We start from the raw sequence: 20,933 nt of genomic DNA, 5'->3' as shown, positions 1-20,933 counted from the left end.
CAACAAACTCCTCAGCGTGCAAGGGAATACCAACAAGACAGGAAGACATTGGGTCCTTCACACCCTGCCCATGTCCAAGCATATCCCCATCTGGTTGAGGGCTTGGGCCAGCGATACCCACACGTTGTTTTGTGGCTGCGGTATGATCCATGCCTCGCCTCGTTGGTGGTGGCACAGGAGGAGCTGCAGCAGCAGGTGGGACAGCAGCATGTAGGAGGTCATCACACAGTCAAGGGTGGTAACTTTAGGAAAAGTATAACACAAAATTAATACAAATAAAATTAACTTAAATAACAATGACTCCCTTGGACTCCCCCTCTTTCAAAACAAAACTGGGGGGTCATTTTGGGAAGGGAGACACATTTTAAGGAGACTGGGAGGTGGAGGGTTTGTTTTTCAGGCCTGGAGGAGGAGTCTTTTTTCCAGGTGGCTTGGTTTTTCTTCTTTTCCAGGCTGTGGAAGCTTCTTTCCTTTGCTTGGCATCCACAGGTGGTCTCAAAAAGGGTTTGATCCACTTCCCAGGGATCCATCTTGGACCCTCTGGGGTGGAAACACATCCGTAGCCTTTACCCTGGGTGACTAGGGGGTACAGGCCATGTATTTGTAAAGTATCAGGGTCTTTTATTAGGACCTCAGGTCTCTCAGTCTGTTTATGTTTGGCAGAGTTTGTGAAGTGTCTCAGGATGGGAGGGTTGGGTTCCTCATAGGAACAGTTTAAAAAGTTCAAAGTGAACAACGCTTTGGAAAGTCTTATGATGGGGGCAGCGATCTCATTCTCACCGTTTTGTTGTTCTAGCAGTCTTTTTAGTGTTTGATGCTTTCTTTCTATGATGGCTTGGCCTGTGGGCGAGTGAGGGATGCCAGTGATGTGATCCACACCCCACTCACTCATGAATGTTTTTAACTCTGCAGAGGTGTATGCTGGGCCATTGTCAGTTTTTATTTTATTTGGTGTCCCCAGCACAGAGAAGGCCTGTACCAGGTGGTTGATGACATCTTTGGACCTCTCCCCACAGTGGGCTGAGGCAAAGGTTGCACCAGAAAAGGTATCCACAGAAACATGAATATATTTCTGGCGGCCAAATTGGGGGAAGTGGGTGACATCTATTTGCCATACCTTGCAACTGTCTAGGCCTTGGGGGTTAACCCCTTGACCTAATGATGGAAGCTGGTGTTTTTGGCAGTTGGGGCATGTCGCCACAATTGCTTTCGCCTGGTCTCTAGTGAGGTGGAACTTTTGGATGAGAGCTGGAGCATTTTGATGGAACATTGCATGGCTCAGCTGGGCTTGCTGGAATCTGTTAGGCAGATTCGCTAACTGGATGGGCATTGCTGGGCATCTGCTCTCCTGTTCCCTTCGGCAATAAATCCTGGCAGGTCAGTGTGTGATCTCACATGCGTGACATAGAATGGTTGCTTTCGGTGGGAGATCAGTTGAATCAATTTTGAAAACAAGTTAGGAATTTTTGGGTTTGCACCCTCCTTTAGTAAGGCTCTCTCTGCCCTGGAAACTCACCTGCTACATAGGCCAAATCAGTTATCAAATTAAATGGTTTACTGAACCGCTTAAATGCTCTGACCACGGCTGCAAGTTCTGCCACTTGTGGGGATCCTTCAACTACCTGCACATCAGACTCCCACTTCTGAGTGTGGGGATCCTTCCAAGTGATGACAGACTTGCGGGAACGTCCGGAGCCATCTGAAAAGATTGTCAAGGCATTTAATGGTTTTCTGCTTTGAATTTCTTTTGGAATCAGTTTGAAGACTGAAGTAAACAGTCTGTGTTTTGGATGGTGTATAGAAATTTGGCCTGTGTAGCTGTCTAGGGCGTATCAGAGGTGTTCATTGTTTTGAAGGAGGTTATCAAGTGAATCAGTTGCCAATGGTAAGTGGATGCATGTAAAGTCAGACCCTGCAAGGGTGTGGAGAGGGATCTAGCTTGCATCACCAACTGAGCCATGAGCTCCTGTGGCATTGTGATACTTTTTGACAGCTGGTGCAAGAGGAAAACCCACTTGATGATTAACAGGGGATCACTCTGCACCTCGTCCCATTGAAATATCACTCCGTGGAGGTATGGCATTTCCCCTAATACAATAAATTGAAAAGGCAGACCTGGGGCGCAGCAGTGTGCCTGCCGGGACAACAGCGCTTCCTGTACCTTACAGATGGACTGTCTCGCCTCCTCTGTTAGATGCCTAGGTGATGTGAGGTCATCTTTCCCTCGCAGATGGTTGAACAGAGGAGTGAGATCTTCTGTTGTCAGCCCTAGGAATGGCCTCACCCAATTTATGGACCTGCAGAGCTGATGGAGTTCCTGCAAGGTCTTAGGGTTATCATTAATTTTGACTTGTTGGGGAACTACAGTCTGTTCATGGATTTTTAGTCCAAGGTATTTAAATGGAGAGGTTTTCTGGACCTTTTCAGCCTGGATCTCAAATCCATTTGCCTCTAAGGCCTCGATTACCTTCCCTAATGTCCAGTCTAAATAGGATTGGTTAGGAGCACACACCAAAACATCATCCATATAGTGGAGCACTATTGCCTTTGCTGCTAACTTTCGGATGAGGGACAGAATGCAAGCTACATACCACTGGCAGATGGTGGGTGAGTTTTTCATGCCTTGCGGCAGAACTCGCCACTGGTAGCACTGCATGGGAGCCTTTCGGTTGATGGAAGGGACCGAGAAGGCAAACCGGGGTACATCATCTGGGTGGAGAGGGATCTGGAAGAAACAGTCCTTAATATCAATGACTGCTACCTTCCACTGCTTGGGGAGCATGGAGGGTGAAGGCATTCCAGGCTGCAGGGGTCCCATGTCCTCAATGACTGCATTTATTTTCCGCAAGTCCTGTAGGAGGCGCCACTTGTCTTTCCCAGGCTTTTTGATTACAAATACGGGGGAATTCCAAGCACTATTAGATGGTTTGATATTTCCTTTTTTCAATTGCTCCTCAATGAGTGCGGTGAGCGCCTTCAATTTGTCTTTTTTCAAAGGCCACTGATCCATCCAGACGTGTTAGTCAGAGATCCAATTTAATTTCTGGAAGGGGCGCTCCACAGTGGCCTTTACTAAAAACTTTGGGGTTGAGATGGAATTTCGACTAGAGCCCCGCACTGGGACATGAGATCCCTGCCCCACAATGTAAATCCAGAGTCAAGTACCAAAGGATGGACTGATGCTATCTGTCCCTCTGGACCATCAATTTGGACAACTGCCTTGCTTCTCTGGGCAGATATAGATCCCCCCACACTCGTCACGATACCTTCTGCCAGCTGCAGCTCCCAGTGTGACGGCCAATTGTGGGAAGAAATGACTGTCATGTCTGCTCCCATGTCCATCATTCCTGCCAGGCTGATGTCTGAGCCTTGGCAAGACAGTTTGCAGTTAAGAATGGGTTTGTTGTTTCCAACTACCTCAGCCCAGAAGACAGAGGGGTTGTAGTCCTGTGGTGGACTACTGGGCATGAGAATAGCTTGGGCTACAACTTGGTTAGCAGCAAGAAAATAGGGAGGATTAACATACTGGATATTGACAGTAAAGAACCCTTGTGGCCACACTTGAACAATTTCTGGGGTAACACAAATGTCAGCTGGTGAATGTACAACATCTTTTAACACAAACAATATACAGTCTCTCAGATTCTCGCAACTCACAACGATTCTCTGGGGTGTCACCGAGTCCATTTGAGTTGCAGTGGTCGTGGTAACATTTTCCTGGTGGCAGTTTCTTGATTCATTCCCCCGCGTGGCCCTGCCAATCCATGCGGTCCTGTCAGTTTTTTGGCTGCATCCCATCGGTGGCAGGCCCTGGGGAGACAGCTCGGGAACCCTGATTAATTGGAGCTGAAGCTCTGCAGTTTTGGGCCAAGTGCCCTGGTTTGCCACACCTGTGGCAGACCCAATTAGCATTTCTTTTGTCCTGGGATGCTGTTGCATCAGCAGTGGCTGCAGTTCCTATGAAGTTTTCCCCGTTTTTAAATTTGGCTGATGAGTTGGCACCCATGTTGTGCAAGCACGAATCATTTGACATAAGGTTGATGGAGATTTGAATGGAAGACCCCAAATCACTCTTTTACAAGCATCATTAGCATTAGTTTTTGCAATTTGCATTATAATATGCTCCCTTGTTTTCAGATCTTCCACTTGTCTTTCCACTACAAGCCTCAGTTTATCTACAAAATCAATAAATGGCTCATTTTGTAGTTGCCGAATCTCAGCATAATTCAATTGAGGTGCTAATTTAGGGGGCATCATTAAGAACGCTTGCTGAGCTGCTTGCTTTACAGCATTCAGGACCAGCTCTGGTGTATTTTGAGCCTGGTTCTGGGGCTTGGTTAATAACCCCTCACTGGTAAGGTGATCCATAGAAAGCCCGGCATTGTTTGGATCCTGCAGTAAAATAGGGAGGACCTCTCCCAGTTGCTTTCTCCAACCTTCTTCCCACATTTGAAATTCGGATGGGGAAAGCAAGCAGGAGAAAATGCTTTTGAGGTCATGTGGCAAAATCACTGTACTGGTGAGAGTTATCTTAAGAAGGTTCTTAAAATGCTGACTCTCCCTCCCAAATTCTTTCTGGGCTTTGCAAAGCTCTTTCAGCCCTGCAGAATCAAAAGGTTTCCATGTGGGATTATTGCCAGTTCGATCATATGTTACAGGAGCAGCAAAGGGGTAGGAGGGGGCTGAGGGGACTCCCGGACGCGATTTCAAGATGGCGTCAGTTCCGGTTTCTACCCTATGGGAACCGGAAGAGGGGGCGTGGGAACCAAGAAGTCCTCCACAGGGGGCGGGGTTGGAGGATCAGGAGGCGTGGTCACAGGATGGGCGGGGATTCCTGACACAGGGGGCCGTACCTGATGTGTGGGAGGAACCTGGTGACGTCAAGTCTGGGGGTGGGAATAGGAAAGGGTTGGGGGTAGGAGGATGAAAGGGACTGTGGGAAGAAGAAGGGGGGGAAGGGTGAACTGTGCCATATGGTCAGTGCCATTGTTCAGACACGTGGAGTGGGGGGGAGGCAATGGCAAACAGCGTTTAGAACAGTTTTCTGGGCTTACAGCTGGGGAAGAGGGTGAGTGATACAGGGTTTGGGAAGAGGTTGAGGCAGCCTGGCCAGAGCTACCCCAACAGAGTGGCTGAAAAGACCGAGAGGGGTCAGGGAGAAGGTAGCAACTCTGTGCCTCTGGGCATATCACCCCATTCGGTTTTTCCAATGAAGGGGAAGTGGGATGAGGAAGAGGAGGGGAGGAAGGATGGATACGGAAAGAACTGCGAGGGAATTTGTGCTTTTCTTTTACTTTCTGATCCATTTTATGCAAGTCCCGAAGGACTAGAACTAGAGGAAAGAATTTTTCTCCAGAGGAGTCCCCTTTTCACTTTAAATCAGTAATCTTATCCCCCACAGCCTACCAGAAGGCAGGAGATTTTAAATTTGCGGGAGACACTTGAGGAAGGTAAAAGAAAAGCCAGCGAACAAACTGTTTTAACAGACTCTTTGAAAATTTAAAACCACTAACTTCAAGGAATTTCACAACTTGGAGAAAAACCTCTCACTGGGGCTATGGGAGTTTTGATCCCATCTCTCTCTCAGCACTTCTTCTACCTGCCACCCGCAAAATGAAAAAAGAAACAAAATATCAGGGACCGGGGATACTCGCACAAATTTCAGAAATCAGTTAAAAGGCTTCCGGTCCCAAATTAAAAAGCACAGGTGGTGTTCTCCGAGGTACGGCTGCTCTCCAAAGTCAGTTCAGTGCAGAATCAGTGGGAGTTAGCAGTCTTCTCTCAGGGCACCGCTCCTAAAACAGAGCAGACTGCACTGAGAGGCGTTGGCAGGTCCAAAGACACTTCTTATCGCTGTCCACCAACAGCCACGACGTCGCAGGGATTCACTCGCGTGAGCCCCACACTTGGTGCGCCAACCTAACGCAGTACTTGTCTTCGAGGCACGAGCTCTGGCATGCCCCAGGTCAGAGACAGTCCAGCTGCATTCTTCTGTGTGTTGCTGAAGCAACTTGGGCATCAGGAAAAGAGCTGCTGGCTGAGCTAGCTAGCTGGCTTTTTGCAGAGGAAACATGGCAGGAGCTGATGGGATCAGCTCACGTTAGCTCAGAGACAAAGGAAGAGAGAGGCTGTTCTGGTCTGACTCCTAACAGGTTTATTGTTAGAAGTTTCACAACCTGAACAAGCTTGGAAGGGATGGAATGCGATGGGATCCTCCCCTGAGGCTTGTCCTCAGTTTTATAGGGAATTTGAAAACCGCGGGGAAAGGGTAAAACAACCAATGAGTTACAAGCCATGGGGAGGATACAATGTAACATGAACCACTGGGGGGAAACCAAGAGGCGGGAGTTATAACAGAGAGCCAATGAACAACCGAGTAACCGAGAATTTTCCCAAACCAGGGAAGGCGGCTTGTACCCAGGCGCCGCCCAGGGGGGGTGCGGCTTAGGCTTCTGAGCTGCCCTTCGACCCACCCTCTGAGTCTGCCTCTTTGGGAAACTTGATCCAGGGGATGGGCTGGGATTGATTGGCATCACGCTGCCCCAGCCCCACAGTGGGATGGGTCACACCAACAAAGCTCTTATTTTGGTAATGTGCTGTGGAACTATGGGTCTCTTTAACCTTCTGTTACTGGATGAGTCTGATTCTCTTCAGTGACTGATTGGAGTGATTTTACTTATCCTGGTGTAATTCTGGAATGGGAGGACAGTTATGTCCCCTAACAGCTTTACATCTGTGTTCTAATCTTAAACTGCTCATGGACACAAGCTCTGCAATGAGTTTGTACAGATACTGAATTGTAGCAATAAGTCCTTAAGCATTTTTTAGTACATCCAAAGGAGTGTGGAAAGCAATTTGTAATTCAAAGCAAGCATAGCAATCGTTTGACAAATGTATGTACCCAAACTGAGTAAAATGCAAATACTTCTCAGTAAAGTAGAGATACACATCTCTAGATACATACGTATATATGTGTGTGTTTGTGTATGTGTTTGTGTGTGTGTGTGTATTCATTCAGGACTGAAAGGCAGAAGTTTGCTTAAATCGCAAATAGTCCCAGATTTGAAAACTCAGGGATTAACGATATAAGTCATAACATAATAGCTGGAAACCGAATATATGGCCCATAGTCTGATCACTGACAATGTAGGTCTCATGCTTGTTTCTGCCTCAGCATTCTTTTATCCTCTGACCATCTCTAGACTTCATCCTTTGAATACTTATTCTCTGTCCATGCCATACTTCTTTGTTTCACTTCTTATGTCTTCTACTTGCTGTTCTCCCCACACTTCTGTCCTTCAGTTGTCTTTGAGAGCCTTTGTCCTGGGATGGTGTTGATTTAATGCAGGACAATCATAGGAGGTTCACAGAATATACTGATTTGGAAGGGACCCACAAGGATCATTGAATCCAACTCCTGTTGGTTACTCCTGTAGTTACAGTACAAGGTATTAATAGAAATGACGGTGATAAGTGATTTTTTTTTAACTGCACTTGGCAATATTGCCCAAACTTTTCATTTTCTTTTGGTTGAATGGGAGGAACTGCTTTTTTTTTTTTTTTTGTCTTTTAATGCAACTGTGTCCTCTTGCTTGGGGACTTGAGTTGGTGTTCCTGTTTTAAGTTATTACTATTTTCTTAGTGAGTAAACTGACCAGTGAAAAGGATTTAATTTAGATCCCTTCACCTGTTTTTGCAATTTGAAGTGTGACCCTTTGGAATGTGCTGCTGGATGATACTTATCCAATGGAGATTGCAGGTCCCCTCCACAGTGGGCCTGCTGCATTCCCCTCTGAGAGCATCTGTGGATTGCTCAACCAAAACTGTGTCCCTGACATGCCAGATCCCTGTCTGCCTGTGGAGGTCACTGAAGATGGGAGTTGGGAAGTGTCTTGTGTCCCAGGCCACATGTGTTCATTATCCAATTGTAGAGGGATTCCTTATGGAACAAGGGCATATGATACCCCTGGAAAGATTGGACAACCCAAGGTTGCTGAGGAAAAGCCCCTGAACAGGCCCCTGCCTGCAGGCAGGCCTGGAAAGCATCTGGCTGCAGGCAGCCCTGAGAGTCCTTGGCAAGGTATAAAACTGGCCGGCTTCCACGCTGATTAGAGGCCATCTAGAGGGACTGGGCGTGAATCTTTGCAAAAGTAGATATAAGTTGGCATAGTTGAACAATAAAGGGAGAACGATGCTTAATCGTATCGGTGTACGTGCCATTTATCTGGCCAGCTCTCCGGACTCAGTCCCTAACGCCTGGCACCCGAGCAGGGACTCGAGTGATCTTACTTGCTTAAATACAGTTCATTTCGCTTAAATGCGGTTCGTTTCACTTAAATGCGGTTTGCCTAAACACAGTTTGTTTCGCTTAAATGCGGTTTGCCTAAATGCGGCAAGACTCCAAATCATCGCACCGGTGGTGAGGAGCCTGGAGAGCTTGAGCGGGAGTGTCCTGGCAAAAAGCTGAGTGGTGCCGGAGACTGGAGCTCGTGCGGCCGAGCGAGCCCCCGCAGGTAAGACAGCTATGGAGTACGAGGCTGCAACTCGTCTCCTAGCCAGTATCCTCTCTAAGAGAGGCGAGACTGTAAAAGATTGAGATCTCTATGCCCTAATAACATGGGCCCAGGAACGAGGGTTTTTGAAATGCACTTCGCTTTTGTTTTTGACTGAAGAGTGGTGGGAAGTTGGAAACAGACTATGGGAGTTCACAATTGAGGGTAGAAAGGAAGGTAAAGAAGCTAAAGCTCTTGGATTAACATGGAGAGCTTTGACTAATACCCTCTCAGAAATGAAAGCAGAGAGGAAGGTGGCCGCAGCAGCCATGGAGGCGCTGGGGGGTGGTGGCCTCAGAAAAGAAAGAGGAGAGGGGTCTCACAGAGCGGCGGCTGGAGGCCAGGGCAGAGTCCAGGGTTGCGTGATTCTTTGGGCTGACCGTGGGTCGAGCGATGAAGGGACATCAGCGCCTGTACGCTTGCTGCGGGAGCTGCTGGACCCGGCGGGGAAGGAAGTTACCCCGCAGAAGCCTGAGGGAGAACTGCAAGCAAAGGCGGAAGCAGAGCCTCCCAACTCTGGGGGCAGGGTGCAGGCGAGCAGAGGAGACGCAAGCGGTCCTAGCTGCTGGCTGAAAATGGCAGCACACTACCCCCCTCTGCTGGACAGCGGATCATCATCCGACTGTGAAGCAGCCTCTATGGCTTTGTCGCCTGCAGAGACAGAGCCAGCCAGGGCTGCCGGGGGTCAGCCCCAAGAGGAGGAGAAGCACCGAGAGATGATGCATGAAGTAATGAAGAAGCTTGCTGAATTGTCTACACGTCAGGACGCACTGGAGTCTAGGGCTCGCGAAACCACACCATCAGTACTGTGGCATCCCGTGGACCCACCGGTCAAGACGGCCACCAGAATTCCTCCGTTCCCATTGGGAGAACCGGGCACAGGGCCTACAGTCCTTCCCTCCCAGCAAGAGGACATGCAGCTATTGCCTCCGTCAGCCCCGACGGTGAGGACCGATCCATTGCAAAGGAGATGGAACGGAGTTGTCCGTAATGCAATCATTGAAGGAGATTGGCAAGCTGTAGATGCTCTAGCCTACCCTGTACTGATACAGGGGCACACCGCAAGGTGGGAGCCCCATGACTGGAAGATCTTGCAGCAAGCAAAGCAAACGGTCACCATGCACGGCCTCCAGTCCGAAGCTACACGGAGCATCATGGCAGTTTATCGTTACAGCAGATGTCCTGTGTCCTAATGATTGCATCAGCATCGCACAGTTGTTATTAACCCCTTCACAGTTCCTGCTCTGGGAGCGAACATGAAAGCAGCTAGCACAAGAAGAAGCTAGCAAACACCAAGGTGATACACAAGACCCACTGTATGCAATCCAAGCTGACATGCTAACTGAGAGTGGGGCTTATGGAGCGACGGTGACGCAGCTGACCCTGCCCACAATCATTCATCACTTGTCACAGACTCTTGCCCACAAAGCCTTGTTGTCAGTACCTGAAAAGAAGAAGTCTCCTCCATACGTGGCAGTCCGACAGGGGCTGTCAGAGCCATATGGTCAGTTCATTGACCATCTGTCAGCAGCCTTGAAGGACACAACTGAGCTCTCTGAAGAGCTCCAAGAGCAAATGTTCCAGACCCTTGCCTTTGAAAATGCTAATAAGCAAACTAAGACAATTCTTGCCATGCTGCCCCAGGGAGCAGGAGTAAACGAGATGCTTGTGCATGCTAGCTGTGCGGAGCAATCATCTCAAACAGCTGCATTTACCACAATGCTGCAGAATGTCCTGCAAAAGCAGGGACAAGTCATCGCCGCAGCGCTGACAGGAGGGGCGCAAAGTAAAAGGGGGGCGAGGGCTGCTGGCCCATCTCCTGGTCCCCGGATGGGCAGAGTAGCCTGTTTCCAGTGTGGTGAAGAGAGACGAACTAAACATAACTTAGCAGATGCTTGACGAGCTAAGCGCAGATGTTACTGGTGTTAGGCATGCGGTATTACAAAATAGGGCAGCCATTGATTTTCTACATTAGCCCATGGCTATGGCTGTGAAGATTTCCAAGGTATGTGCTGTATGAATCTTTCTGACCACTCTGTCTCAATTCACAAGCACCTCTCTGACCTCCAGAGGGGCCTGCACAACCTTTAGGAGACAGACAACCCTATTAGATATTGGCTTAAGGGTCTGGGTATCACCGGATGGCTGTGTACCTTGGTAATAGAAGGCTGATGATTGCTATTTGTAGTTATAATAGGCTTGATAGTATTTGGGTGCATTTTTTCCTGCGTCAAAGCAGGGCTGCAAAAGATTATCAACCAGGCCTGGGTTGCCCAAAAAGAAAACAGGGGATGTGTAGAGGGATTCCTTATGGAACAAGGGCATATGATACCCCTGGAAAGATTGGACAACCCAAGGATACTGAGGAAAAGCCCCTGAACAGGCCCCTGCCTGCAGGCAGGCCTGGAAAGCATCTGGCTGCAGGCAGCCCTGAGAGTCCTTGGCAAGGTATACAGCTGGCCGGCTTCCGCGCTGATTAGAGGCCATCTAGAGGGACTGGGCATGAATCTTTGCAAAAGTAGATATAAGTTGGCATAGTTGAACAATAAAGGGAGAACGATGCTTAATCGTATCGGTGTATGTGTCGTTTATCCGGCCAGCTCTCCGGACTCAGTCCCTAACATCCAATAACTCCTGCACTGAGGGATGGAGGGGTTGAGCTGTCTGTTCCAGTCCAGGGCTGGAGCTTGAGGTAGGAGTTAGCAAAAGATCGTTAGCTCCCAAAATGCTTCTGGATGTAAAGTTCAGTGAATTAGACAGTAGGAAATACACCTGATGAATTTGTTCTTATTTGAAAAAAACCCCAACTGTATAAAGTTAGTAAGTCTGGCTTAAATGCATACAATCAAACTGAAGCCAACTGAAACTAAGCTCTTCACTTTCCCTCATCCCTTCACATTGTAGGTGTTTCTGGGTCTCGCCAGAAAAGCCCAAGTAGATTTAGATAGAGGAGATTCAGAGCTATCTTTGAATTTTATTGACCTTTTTCATTAAAATGCTTAGAGTTGTAAATGTAGAAATAAGAAACTCACTTATCTTTACAAAAGTGCTGCTATTCAGCACTCATAAAATAATCTTTTAAATTATTATTTCTGCTTGTATCGATTAAATTCTTACAAAATGCTTAAAGATCAGACATTTCCAGAAAAATGTCTTTTCAACTTGTTAATTAGAGGTTTACAAGAATGTGCACCAGCTTGCTCTTTGGATAAACTGGAAAAAAAAAGGAGCAAAGAAAAAGGTCCTCATGGATAAAAGCGATAATGTGGAATTGGTGAGTAGCAAGACTTTGGTCCACCAGGCTCACCATGGCCTGGACAGTCAGGGCATGAAAACAGGTTGCTCTGCTAACAGGACGAACAAAAGTTAATTTTTCTGTTTGTTGAGGAGGTATCTTGATTAGTCACCTCTTGAAGCCCACGGGCTTGAGCTGAGGGACCAGCTTGGGCTGATGTATGAAGGGGAGTGTGAGCAAGATTTGACCTGGTGTAGCTTGAGCCATGGGAAATTTGTCCAGTTCTCATTGCGTGGCCAAGGGCATCAGATAAGGATGCTTCCTTTTTTATTTCCCAGGCAAGTGGTTTTATCTTCTTATTTATGTACAGTTTGAACAAGAGCAAAGCAGTGTAAATTGTACCCAGAGACAAACTACCCAATCACCCATTCTGGCACCTGCGCCTCCTTCATTGCAGAGACCGCAACTGGGATTCCCTGTTTCATACTTCACTTCTTTCACCCATTGTCATGGAGACATCCTGGTCTGCCTAAAAATTAGGCCATTTGGATGGAGCTCTCCATGCACAGATGAGATGAGGTTAATCAGTCACATGGATAAGACACTGGAAGTCTGGCTTACATTTCCACCTGCCCAACAGTCTAGCCTTAACCATACCATTTTACCTCTAAATCTAGGGTTTTTTCATGAATAAAAGGGAGACAATAATACTGACCTAGGCGAAGTACCCTGACATAACAGATGGAATGTGTTACAGGGAAAGTACAGAGGTTATTGAATTCTGCTGATAAAATAGCTTGAGCTATTTATGCCCAAGCTGGGAAACAATAACAAAACAATGTAAATAGTGAAAAATAAAATAGTTTCTTAGATGTCTCTCTATCTGAACATACTGTAGTGTTAATACTAATGTGAGATGGAAGTTCTGATTTTTTCCTTGGCCATATGATTTCTGTGATTTTCTAGTTGAGATTTTTTTCCTTGAATATTAAATAACAGATCCTTACTATGAAACCATTTGTCAACAGAAGGCTGCGTCTTTGTCACTGGAAATTTCATAACTTAAGAATGCCATTATTTGGATTTGTACTTTTAAGTTCTCTGCAGAACTCCTACTTTAGGAAAATAAATCTGATTAAATTTTTGAAAGTGCAGGTGACAGAACTAATGGTAGGTCATTTCTCAGCTACCCACAAACGGTTCATCCTGACTTTGCCGTCAAGTGAAGCTGAGAGAACAGTGCAGAGTAGTTTCATCGTGTTTCTTGTTTGTTTTCTCATTCCCATTTCTTTTGTCTCAATCATTCGCTGTTTTGAAACTTGAACCAGAATTGGCCTAGCAGTGCACCCAGGGGCTGACATGAGCTCCTTCCTCATAGGACAGAGTCATTTTGTTCTAGACACGGTTGCTTGGTTGGTTTTTATTCCCTGGAGATATTTGAAGAATTACAAGAGAAGAGCTTTGTTGCTTAGACATGGCGTTTTTTGTGCATCTTAACAACTGATAACTCTATCTTATTTAACAGCTCAGTAATTTGATTCTTATCTTTATAATCAGTTTCCAATTTCATTCAGTATCAGCACTTTGTATTTTAATGGAATCACAGAGTCATTAAGGTTGGAAAAGACCTCCAAGATCATCAAGTCCAACCTTGGACTGACCACCATGCCAATCGCTAAGTATTTTGTTGTCCAGTTTGAAAATCTTTGCAAATCCTTGTGTATCTATAGGAATAAGAATATTAGGATGTGTGTTTGCAAGGTTGGAGGCAGCAGTCTTTAAGGCTCAACTTTCCAGAAGGAAGAACTTCTTGTTTTAACTTTCTGTAGAGGGTATCTATACAGCCCAGGAGAAGTTGTGGTGCCCCTGATATTTCCAGGTAAACCTTGGACTTCACTGCGTGGTGAAAGAAATCTCATTTGGGATAGTAGGAAAATGTAGATCCTACTTGTGATAAGCTTTCTGTAGCATGGGTTGGAAAGTTCACTTTAGTATTTACCCTAAAAATCTGAATCTGGGCTGAATTGATTATAGTTCATGCTAATATTAAGCAGGAAGTTGTGATAAGTCTAATAAATGCCCATAGCAGCAGGTGGCAGCTCAATTTCTCCTTCTCCCCAGACTACAGTGGTTCATCACATTATTCTTGCCAATGTGTGAGGGTGTGATAGGGTAGACAAGGCAAAGAAGTTGTTCAGTCAGATCCTTCCCATTGTTTTTAGTCCATGTGTCACCCTATAAGGAAACTGTGGCAGAAATACCCCCTTCTGTTCCTCATCCTGCTGCCAGAACCTTTCTTTCTAAAGGAAGGTATAACTTAACTTGTTCTATCATCCATGGATGGACATGCTGCTCTCTCTTCCCCCTTTCCCCCTTCTCTTGGCTTGAGACAGAATTTTAATGGAGTATATTTTCCCATGGAAAATCCAGGGTACTGGTAATCCATGAGTACTCAAGAAAAATTGTCTTGCATGTTTATTACTGTTCAGCTCTCCTTGTTGTTTCATTCAGGCAATTTTTCTTCAAATGTTAATCTTTGCTGAATATGCAACATCACACCCCCAAATGTCTCTGACAGGAGTAGCAGAGGTGAAAATATAAACGTTTTAGGAGGAGTTTGTTACGAATATTCTGCCTGAAAACACTTGTTATTTCTTATCAAACACTGGAGACAGAATGAAGAAACTGTTTTGCCACTCTGTGGCTGAGGTCTGAGGAGAACATATCAGCATGGATATGACAGTTTCACTTTCCTTGAGCTGATTATATTATAGTGTCTTTTCTACTGACAGATTTCATTACCAGATTGGGGTAATAATAGCATATTTTATCATGCTAACTGTGATCAAAAACCTTGGTTTAGAGCAGAGTTAAATTTAGAGAAATTCAGTTGAATCTGTATTTTTTACCTTTTTAGGTATTTCTAACAGCCTGATAAGTTTTTGTGTTCGGTGACTACGTGTCTCTCGCTGTTACAATGACAATCATCTGCTTGCTTATATTGCCATGTTGTCCCAACAGCAATAAAGAAGTGCTAGATAAAAGTTACAAGTTTACCTTAAGAATATTGGCCAGTTAACCAAAGTATGAAGTTTTGGTTAGAGGCTGTGGTTTCCCCACACCTGGAAATGTCCAAGGCCATATTGGATGGGGCTTGGAGCAACCTGGTCTCGTGGAAAGTGTCCCTGCCCATGGTGGGGGTGAAATTGGGTGATCTTTAAGGTCCCTTCCAATCCAAGCCATTCCATGATTCTATTAATTGAAATCAGGGATGAAGGAATGAAAGAGGTTAAATAGGAAAAGTTAGCTATCTTCTTTACGCATATGGCCCAATCATAAATTTATAAGCCATCCATTTATTCCATCCTATCTTAAATAAGCTTTGAATAAATTTGGTATACAACTAAGAAAAGGGTAATGAAAATAAACATGGATAGTAATAGGTGCTGTGTTGGCCCAAATGGATGTCATCTTAGCTGAATGTTGTGTGGCAGTGTGCTGTAGTATATTTATAGGCAGCTTTCCATTTTAATAATTCAGTATTCACTATTTCCTGAGGCACAGCAAACATCTTTTTGTGACCCTGGCTACCATGAAATGCATCATCGTACCCATGCACGTCCCTGTGGTGCATTTCAGATCTCTTTCGAAAACAGTCTGGTGCCTACAGAGCCTGCAGCCATGGTAGCTGGGAAGAGAAAAAGAGCTGGAAGGGAACTTCTGGCTCGGAGAGATTGTGTCTGGGAAAGATTTGCAATTGTTTTAAGCTCTGTTCAAATGTTTTTCTTCCAACAGACTTTGGGAACTATCACTGCAGTGCCCATTAAAGTTCCTCAGGTCAGCTCCTTGCAGAGGTTGGCAGGACAAGGACCAGCAGTGCTACCTCAGGTACATAATACAGCTTCAAAGAGGGGGTTGTGTCATTTTGTACATATTCTCTGCTTCTGTCTAGTGCCTAGGCCTGGGTGTGTCAGCACACTGATTTTGCAGAGTTGAGTTTTCTTCAATCCAGGAAAAAAAATTCTTCTGGGAACCTACTGATAGCACAATGAAAAGCCATAAAAAATCAAATAGAGTCATTGTGGAAGAACAAAATACATATGGTGGAATGTAAATTTATGCTTTAAAGATGAATCACAAATCACAGAAGTGAAAATCTACAATTCTGTAAGTAAAAGAACTGGTGGAAGTGTTAACCTTCCTGCTCAAGATTTAAACCCACGTTCTGTTTCACTGACTTACTTGCCTTCAAATCCCAACAAAGTTTTGGCCCAGCTAACCCAGGTACCAGACCGAGGAAAGACTCTCTGGGTAAGAGTGAAAGGGGAGTTGCACTCACTGGTTTTTAAAATGTTTTAAACTGTTTTCTTTTCTGAACACCCATCACTGTTTCTACAACTATACACTTTATTCCCCATTTCAACCCTCTTTCTCAAAATTTTTGGATGTCATTTTCAACAAGTGGTTTGCTTTTCACATTCATGATTATTAAGTATTAATGTATTTCTCCCACTGTGGCCCTTAGAGCTCTCTTTCTCATATATGAACACTAGAAAAGTGTTGATGACGTATATTCTTCCTATTGTTCCTTTCTTTTTTTCCCATTTTTTTTTTAGTGGCAGAATCTAGTAGAAGATCTGTGAGCTAAATTTACTTGGAGGAAGAAGTATTTGCAATATAAAGTTCTTAAATTCTCTCTTTACATATTGTGGAAGGCAGAGTTGGGAACATAAAGTGAGGTTATAGTATTCTTATCAAGTTCAAGACTTTGCTTTTCAGTTGTTCTTACCTTGTAATAACATTTTGATTTCTGCCATTTTGGGGTGTCAAAGATGAGCAGATTGCTCCTGAAAATAGATGAGGTCCAAGAGCTGTAACAGGGCCTAAATTATCACTTAGGTTGTGTTTCAGCAATGGTGATGGCATTGCAAATGCTGCACTTAGAGAAGTACCAATGCTCTATGCTTTTATTAAATAGAAAAAAATTTCATTCAGTGCTAGATCCAATTTTGAAGAATTGGAAAAAGTGGAGGAAACTGATTTCCTCAGCTTTTTGAAAAGAACACATCCTTTCTGTCTTGCTTTTTAGCTCATGGCAATATTTTTGTTTGTATCCTGCTTTGTTTCACTCCCTTCCTGGTACAGTTTCCATTTCAGACCTGTTTATGCAATCATACTTAATACTAATGAACTACCAGTGCTTTCTTGGCTGCCCTGAGCCATAGTTCACTAACTTTTCTGTTTAGTGAATATTTCATATGGATAGAATGGGCAATAACTACCTAGCAACCTCATTTCCGACAAAATTGAAAATGAAGTAGGCAGCTGTTATGTATTACCATGTTATTGGGGGTATGTCTTATGCCCTGAGTTTTTTCTGGCTTTTTCACAGGCCAGCAACAGGCCAGCTTTTTCAGCAACAGCCTGTCCCATTTACACACCAGTCCTCTTTTGCACATCTTCATGATCCATATGTTCCTCTCCCCCTCCAAGCTCACAGAGAAGTTTAAAATTTCCATATAGTTTCCTAGTGGGGAACTCCCTCCATCCATCAAAACTTTGTGCTTGATGTCTTCAGAGATACCAGGTTTTCATCTACAAGTGGAAAGTTTGGCTTCTAATTAAATAGTCAGATGTCTTGAAAATAGATTAAATATAGCCATTAACCAGAGTGGTGTCAAGCTGTCATTCCCCAGGTAGAGCTGGATGCAGGTGACCTGGGAGGCTACTGTAAGTCATCTGCAGCACTGTGTCACTGTGAAGGCTGTCCTTTGTAAGAACTGTAGCATGAGTGCGTAGTCACCTCTGCTCCAGGAGAACTGGAAACTTCAGATGGAAATATAAAAATTCCAGGAAGCAAGGCCATGTGATACCATACAGGTGTTATGGTAAAAAACATCTCCTTCACTCTTCTTCCTTGTAGTTTTGTGAAGACAAGCACTTAATTAAAAATTATTTTGGAAATTAAGGGGTGTATATTATCTTCCAGTAGGAGCTGGAAATTGTTCAGAATTAAACCTCGTCACAGACCATGTCCTCAGCTTTTTTTCATCAGACTTGGTCTGATGCTAGATAAAAGTTACAGACCAGGCTGGCCACTAACCTCCTTTTGTCCCTGTGGATGACAGGCAAGGCCCCATACCGTGCTGTGAGTTACTGGCACAATCCTGCCATTCTAGGACTGACTTTCAGAGACGCAAATTCCTGTCTCTCAAGCATACCAACAAGCGGAGTCCAGCTGGGTTTGGCATCTGCTAAAACCTTTACTTTGGTTGCCCATGTAGCAGCAAATTACTGGGACAGTAGAACCATATTCATCAGTTCTCTACCAAGAATTTGGAGTATTTCACAGGGAAAGAAAGCAGTGCCGTATCCAGACTCTGGGATGTTACCTATGGCTCAATCTTGTTCTGGAAAGGATGGAACCTTCCCCGATCTCCATCTCTGCCAAATCTAGTTGTGACAGTGAAGTGTGTAGAGCCCTACAGTGATGAAACCAGAGCAGCAAAGGCTTCTGTGCTCCAGCAGCTGTGTCCATTTACTCAAGCAGGTGAGTGCAGGTGTAGCTTGTGCAAGTGCAGTAGCAGGTACAGTCGCACTCACCTAATCTTTTGGGCTGCATGTGCTGCTTCTCTGCAGGTCTGTGGAGGGGTGGAAGGCCTGGGTGGAGCCCTTTTGGGATTCCTGCCATTTTAGGAGCCTACTTATCTCTGAATCATCCTCTATGAGTGGCTTTCCTCTAAAGTGGACAGATTGCACTTCTATCTCAGGTACATGTAGAAAACTGGGTAAAATCCAGGTCAGTATCTGCATTCCTGGCAGCACACCAACTGCTCCCTGGCATTTCTCCTTTTGGCCAGTCTCATTATTTCTTTGGGATTTCAGATTCCCTTTAGATTTACAGGTAGGCATAAATTTTACCAGGCTGGCTGGACAGAAAGAGGGGACTCCTCCATTTTGAGCGTCCTCATCATGTCTAAAGGAGTTTGATATATTTGACACTTTCATGCTCCTCATCTTGACAGCCTCTTTTGATTTACCCTTATGCAGTCAAGCAAAAACATACCACACAAGTAAACCGAGGCATTTAACAAGACTTACATAAAACAATGCATACAGCGCCCTCATTTTCCAGATTTGTACAGATACTTGTCATTTGTTTTGTTCATTTGAATGGGTTTATGATATGACTCCCTGGGAGCTTTTCCATCTGGGGAACGAAGTTTCAAAATTTGCACATTCACAAATGGCAGCAAAATCCCATCACTTAGAACCGCTAATTAAGTGGTGAGCAAACAAACATTACTTACAAGTTCATTGTACAATACAAACAATATTGTTTAAGCATTCATTATTTGCCAAAACAAGCTTCTTTGGCGGACATTTGTTCTTTTTATTTTTCTTCCAGAATATGAAGTTATTTTTTGCTTTCATCAAATAAAGGAGCTGTGATGTTTGAGAAGCTAAGTCCAGATAGTCTTTCTCTTCTTACTTTGGTCTTTGAGGTTTCCAGCTGGGTGAGATGCTTTGAAACTGCAGACTCTCTACTGCACTTTAAGAAGAGAATCCTAGACGTCCTCTACTCAAACACTGTGATAATCCTGAGCTACTCCTCTTCTTTATGGCACCCATCTGCTCTACGGAGGGGATGGCATTCTGTCAGGTTGAGTTCCAATTTCCAGCTGCAGAGCAAAGATTCTGTCTATTTTGAACTGGTTTACAGACAAATATAAGTTGTACTGTAGCCACCTGGAGGTACATGTGAAATGTTATTTTCTGTTCTTCAACAGGAAGATTTTAAATGAAAAAGTAAAGATATTAAAATAAATTTTCTGTTTTGTTGTCAGTAATTTGGGCCCAGTCCAACCCTCATTCAAATTAATGGAGAGACTGTGACATTTTGAATGGCAGTTAAATCAGATTACAATGCTATTTCCGTGACCCATCTTTCCAGTGCTGGTTGAAAGCACAGTTTGGGATGGCTTTGCTCATGACACTGCTGCTTAGAGCAGAGCAGTGTCTGCATTGGAGAGATCACACAGGCTAGTGGTGAAAACAAACAGGTACTCACAGGGCCTTAGGTGAAACATGTATGTTTCAATCGACTCTACCCAGTTCTGCTGTCAGATACTGCTTAGTTTTTATCTTCTGTAGTGACTTTAATGTGTAATTCAGTAGGGTCTGAATGTGGTCACTGGGCTGGCTGCCTTGGGACAGGCTCTGTTATCTTAGAGTGCATTTATTCTTCACTGGGTACCATGTGACCCAGCCAGAGTCTCAAAAGTTAAACACACATTCCTATTTTAAAATTTTATGTCATAGTTCTCATGAGCACATTTCTACTGGTAGTTGCTGCTTCTCTTCACATGTGTAGCAAAGCCAGGCACTGCTCCTGACTTTCTCAGTGGTAGGGCTTCTGGAAGATTTCTTGATAGGAAAATAATTCCTTATAGACAGAACTCAAATTTTGGGATGCCACTGTGTACTGTAGAAGAAATAGGCTGGTCTGTGGCAAAGTCTCTCTCTGTTTGCATCATGAGTTTAAAAAAAAAACCCTATTATTTTTAAGTGTAATGTGTTAAAACTACATAGCCATTGGAAAGTGGAAAAGTATTACTAAATGCAAGTCAGTCTTTCATGAAAATAGAAAAGAAGCTCACAGACATACATGTTTGTATAAAAAGTTATGGCAGAATCATGCAGTGGAGAGACAAGTCTACTTTATTGTTTGATTGAGAAAGGAATAATGGAATTGGGTAAAGTTGTTTTTACAATAGCAGGGGGAAGGGACTAAACCTAAGGGATGTTGTGAAACTTTCTGGTATATAACTCTCAGCACTTCCAGAGGAATTTGTTGGAATGCTACTGAAGGAGGAGCTAACCTGATTGAAGGTAACTTAATCAGTGTGGTAAGCAACCAAGCAACAGTATTTAATATTCATTGTATGCATGCAGAAAACAAGCAAAAAAGGTTTGCAGAGGCCTGGCTGAACCTGTAGCTCTTAATAAATATAGTTATTAATCTGTTTTATTGTATATAAGCTCTTATACCATGCTTGTCACTGTAATTGAAGCACCTTCTGGTAATGTGTTAAGCACCAAGATGAATATCTGTTGTAAGCTATTTCTTCTCTCGTCTTTTCCTT

At 44.4% G+C, this 20,933-nt stretch overlaps 1 protein-coding gene across 6 annotated transcripts in view; it reads left to right on the top strand.

Annotated features, from left to right (window-relative positions):
• Positions 1 to 20,933, top strand: part of PHF21B (PHD finger protein 21B) — a 182,994-nt gene that overhangs the window by 125,653 nt on the left and 36,408 nt on the right. For 5 of the 6 annotated variants that reach the window (XM_048300438.1, XM_048300436.1, XM_048300435.1 and 2 more), the window contains one exon: positions 15,583 to 15,675. The exons of the other annotated variant lie outside the window; for it this stretch is intronic. In XM_048300438.1, coding sequence (XP_048156395.1) covers positions 15,583 to 15,675 — 93 coding nt within the window. The remainder of the gene's footprint in view (positions 1 to 15,582; positions 15,676 to 20,933) is intronic. 6 annotated transcript variants of the gene reach the window in all.

This window comes from Corvus hawaiiensis, chromosome 4 (assembly GCF_020740725.1).
Source record: "Corvus hawaiiensis isolate bCorHaw1 chromosome 4, bCorHaw1.pri.cur, whole genome shotgun sequence".
Classification (NCBI taxonomy): domain Eukaryota; kingdom Metazoa; phylum Chordata; class Aves; order Passeriformes; family Corvidae; genus Corvus; species Corvus hawaiiensis.
This window is presented reverse-complemented; position numbering and strand designations above follow the sequence as displayed.